The sequence below is a fragment of the Arachis ipaensis genome, chromosome B4 (genome assembly GCF_059453495.1).
Source record: "Arachis ipaensis isolate K30076 ecotype BB chromosome B4, ASM5945349v1, whole genome shotgun sequence".
In the NCBI taxonomy this organism is placed as follows: domain Eukaryota; kingdom Viridiplantae; phylum Streptophyta; class Magnoliopsida; order Fabales; family Fabaceae; genus Arachis; species Arachis ipaensis.
This window is the reverse complement of record NC_142439.1, coordinates 146,509,796-146,513,893: the sequence shown is the minus strand read 5'-3', so window position 1 is coordinate 146,513,893 and position 4,098 is coordinate 146,509,796. Positions and strand designations below refer to the sequence as shown.

General features: G+C 32.9%; 1 protein-coding gene across 1 annotated transcript; it reads left to right on the top strand.

Moving 5' to 3' along the window:
• Positions 1 to 1,401: 1,401 nt before the first annotated feature.
• On the top strand, positions 1,402 to 3,808 carry LOC148569568 (putative aldo-keto reductase 2). The gene is made up of 5 exons (XM_088483979.1): positions 1,402 to 1,782; positions 2,007 to 2,207; positions 2,495 to 2,667; positions 2,917 to 3,019; positions 3,161 to 3,808. The coding sequence occupies exons 1-5, from the start codon at positions 1,570 to 1,572 to the stop codon at positions 3,497 to 3,499; spliced, it is 1,029 nt and encodes a 342-aa protein (XP_088340105.1). The 5' UTR covers positions 1,402 to 1,569; the 3' UTR covers positions 3,500 to 3,808.
• The last annotated feature ends 290 nt before the right edge of the window (positions 3,809 to 4,098 follow it).

Here is a 4,098-nt window from a genome sequence, read left to right as displayed (position 1 = left end):
AGATTTTTCTAAGCGCCAGTCACACCCAGATTGGGTCGTGACATGAGTGGTCAGCTCACTCATCCGCTTAAGTAAATATCAGGGGTTCAAATCCTACATTGTGCATGCAGCAATCAATTGGTCAGATCCGCGACGGGTTAGTCCTTGACCTATCGGATGGAAGGATACCGTGGATAAAAAAATATATATATTTAAGCCTAAATTTTATACACAAACAAAAATTAACTATGTTTGGTATATAACAAAATCAATCATTAAAAAATCGATCATTATTATAAAATATATATTAAAATATATATACTTATTGAAAATAAATTAAATAACATATGTATTTATATACATATATTGATAGTTAATTTTGATAACTAATTTTAGTATATAAATAATATTTTCTTACAAAAATACTAGATCCTAAACTCATGGTTAAAATCAAGTTCGTGACGAATTATTTAGAAATATTTTTACTAACCAAGTTGGGTTGGTTTAGTGGTTAGTTCATTAGTCGGTTTAAGCAAGTGTCAAAAGTTTGAATCCTGACTTATGTATGCACCAACTCATTAGCCAATAATAAACTCTTAAATAGAGTTCCGATTCGCGACGACAAGACTAGAAATAACAATAAACCAAACATTTTGAATTCCTATGGATTATGGTGATCTAGTTTAGTATAAGTGTATAACCTTACTACAAGACCTCAAAATAATAATAATAATAATAATAATAATAATAATAATAATAATAATAAGTTTCCAAAAATCACGTAGTAATAATAATACGAGAAAAGCATAAATTGATCTCTGATTTTTTGGTCGGTGGATATTTAAGTTTTTGAGAATTTAAAAATACATTTAAGTCATTAATCCTGTATTAACTAGGTTTTTATAATGAAAATTACTTTTGATTTTTTTGTTGGGTTTAATACATCCAAGTGAACATGAGATATCGATATATTTAGATTTTAAAAAAGTTAAAAATTTAAATGTATTTGACTATTTTCAAATCATTAAGAACTTAAATGTATGCAGATAAAAAAATTAAAGACCTATTTATCTTTTTTCTTAATAATAATAATAATAATAATAATAATAATAATAATAAAGCTACCAAAAACCTTGTCTAATTTTTTAAGGAGAAGCCAAATAGAACTTGGTTTTCAAAACTGAATTTCTACGGGGGCAAATCCCAATCGAAATATCAACCAATTATAAATATTAAATACTAAAAAACATAAGAAAAGTCAAAGTCAACAATAATCATAACATCTTAAAGCTGAAAGTGTCGGTAACAATATCAAATACGACAACATTTTAAGTATGTACATACGTCAAATGAATAAATTTCAAGCACAGTTAACGCAATAACATACGTCAAGAGTAATTCATACAAGCGGTGCAACAATGTTCTATTAAATTTTTCAATAAAAAATTATATATTATTTGTAATGAATGATAATTAATTAGCAATAATTTCAGGCTATTTAAGCAACACAGCTCAGGATTCAAAATACTTCATTCACTCTTTGGACACTGATCATAGTTGCAAGCACACACCATCATCACAAACATAGCAATGGCTAAAGTTGGAAGAATGAAGCTGGGGTCACAAGGCTTGGAAGTGTCTCAACAAGGACTTGGATGCATGGGAATGTCTGCTTTCTATGGACCTCCAAAGCCAGAACCTGACATGATTTCTCTCATTCACCATGCTGTTCAAAGTGGGGTCACTTTCCTCGACACTTCTGATGTCTATGGCCCTCACACCAATGAAATTCTACTTGGAAAGGTTCCTACTTGAACCTTGATTCAGATACCCTTTTTTGTTTTCTTTTGATGCTTCTTTCTCCTAGCTACAAGTGTCTGTTTCTGTTTCTACTTTCTATACTATGTTGTTGAAATTGACCTTATATGTTGAGATATCATGTCTTTTTATGTTAAATGTTTGCTTTGGCTTTTTTATTTGATAATGACTAAGTGATGGTTTATCTGCATCATGAAATTTTGGGGCAGGCTTTGAAGGGAGGGATAAGAGAGAAGGTTGAATTGGCAACCAAATTCGGAGCCACCTATAGTGAGGGGAAATTTGTGGTTCGTGGAGATCCAGCATATGTGAGAGCTGCTTGTGAAGGAAGCTTGAAGAGACTTGATATTGATTGCATTGATCTCTATTACCAACACCGAATCGATACAAGTGTTCCGGTTGAAGTCACGGTTTGATCCTTTCTCTTGCTCTAGATTGAGAAATGTTTGTGTGAATTAGTTTTTGTATACATACTTTGAACTCATCACCTCATTTCCAGAGCATGGAGTGTGCTAGAATTTGACCAATTCAATGAACATCATCTTTATCTTATTTTCTTAATTATATGAGATCCCAATTGACTTTTAGAATCCTATAAATCTATAATGCTTCTAGTTCCAAGTTTCAACATGAGATCATGAAAATATACTAATTGTTTATGGTGGCCTAACCCGTTTCCTATTTAATTTTAATTAAGATTGGTGAGCTTAAGAAGCTTGTTGAGGAGGGAAAAATAAAGTACATTGGTCTATCTGAGGCCTCAGCTTCAACTATCAGAAGAGCACATGCTGTTCATCCCATAACGGCCGTGCAGTTGGAGTGGTCGCTGTGGTCAAGAGATGTCGAGGAAGACATAATTCCAACTTGCAGGTGCGTTTTAAGGGAATGACTTGGTGTTTGATAGACTATGATGATCCAGTAATATAGAATCAATAGAAGTTATCTGTGCAAAATTATGTTAAGATCAATGCACCAATTTCTTCTCAGTGCATTATAGCTCTGTCTGCGAATTAATATCCGAAACATGTCATGTTACCTTAGAATTTTCTGTTTAGTACTTCTGATAAGACAACATGATACAATGTCTATATTCATGGCTTCTAAATTTGTTGCTTTCAGGGAACTTGGTATTGGAATTGTTGCATATAGTCCTCTTGGGAGAGGATTCCTTTCATCAGGATCAAAATTGATTGAGAATTTGCCTGAGGGTGACTACCGGAAGGTTTGTCTGATTGCTTAATTATTTCAGAAATTCATGGCAATCACTAATGCATTTTCATATTCAACCTTCCTTGTATATATATTATTTCAATGTTCATCAGATACAATGATATATTCTTATGTCTTGTGCCTTATGTTGCAGAATATGCCTAGATTCCAACCTGAGAACTTGGAGGCGAACAAGACTATATTCGAGAGGGTCAATGAAATGGCTGCAAAGAAGGGATGCACCCCGTCGCAGCTCGCATTGGCATGGGTTCACCACCAAGGAAATGATGTATGCCCCATTCCTGGAACCACTAAAGTTGAGAACTTTAATCAAAACATTGGTGCTTTGTCTGTGAAACTTACACCACAAGAAATGGCAGAGCTCGAGTCCTTTGCTGCTGCGGATGCTGTCAAAGGCGATAGATATGGTAATGATATCGCTACATGGAAGACCTCTGATACCCCACCACTTTCTTCTTGGAAGGCTGTTTAATCAAGTCATGACTTGTACTATTAGGCACCCTTGTATTTTGGTATTTGTTGTTTAATTTTGAGTGTTGGTACCTAATAATGTATTCTGTATGAGGGATACACCTAGTTTTCTAGTAGAATTTTGTTGCATCAACCTTTGAAGTTTCTTGTTGATTTTCCCTTTCAAATGGCTTCAACTTCATTACTAATAACTTCATGTGTATACATGTATGTCTTAGGAAAACAAAAACAGTTCATGAAAAAGGAGCAATGACATATATATGCATGTATCTTTTACTACTAATAAGAATTGTGATTGTTGCCTTGGAAATTAGCACTATTTAGTTGCATATTATAATAATCTTTGACTAATTTGGGAGTGAATTTTCACAACCAAATGATATGTGGATTTGTAATTTTTCTGAAATATCTGAACAATATATTTTTAAGTAATAGAAGTTGCTCCATGTATGGTGCTCTCTTCAGATCATGTATTCAACTGTCAAAGTGCAAATTTTTAAGTGAACGGTCCTATTAACATTTGAGAGAAGGTGAAGTTCATCTTTTGATTACTCTACCAGAAAAATATAATTTAGTTTTAAATAAATATCAAACACATCA

Excerpts from the sequence above, each read along its gene's own strand:
- LOC148569568 (XM_088483979.1), top strand. The coding sequence starts at position 1,570 with ATGGCTAAAGTTGGAAGAATGAAGCTGGGGTCACAAGGCTTGGAAGTG. Across the intron at positions 2,208-2,494 it reads GTGTTCCGGTTGAAGTCACG|ATTGGTGAGCTTAAGAAGCT; the intron begins GTTTGATCCTTT and ends ATTTTAATTAAG. Across the intron at positions 2,668-2,916 it reads GACATAATTCCAACTTGCAG|GGAACTTGGTATTGGAATTG; the intron begins GTGCGTTTTAAG and ends TGTTGCTTTCAG.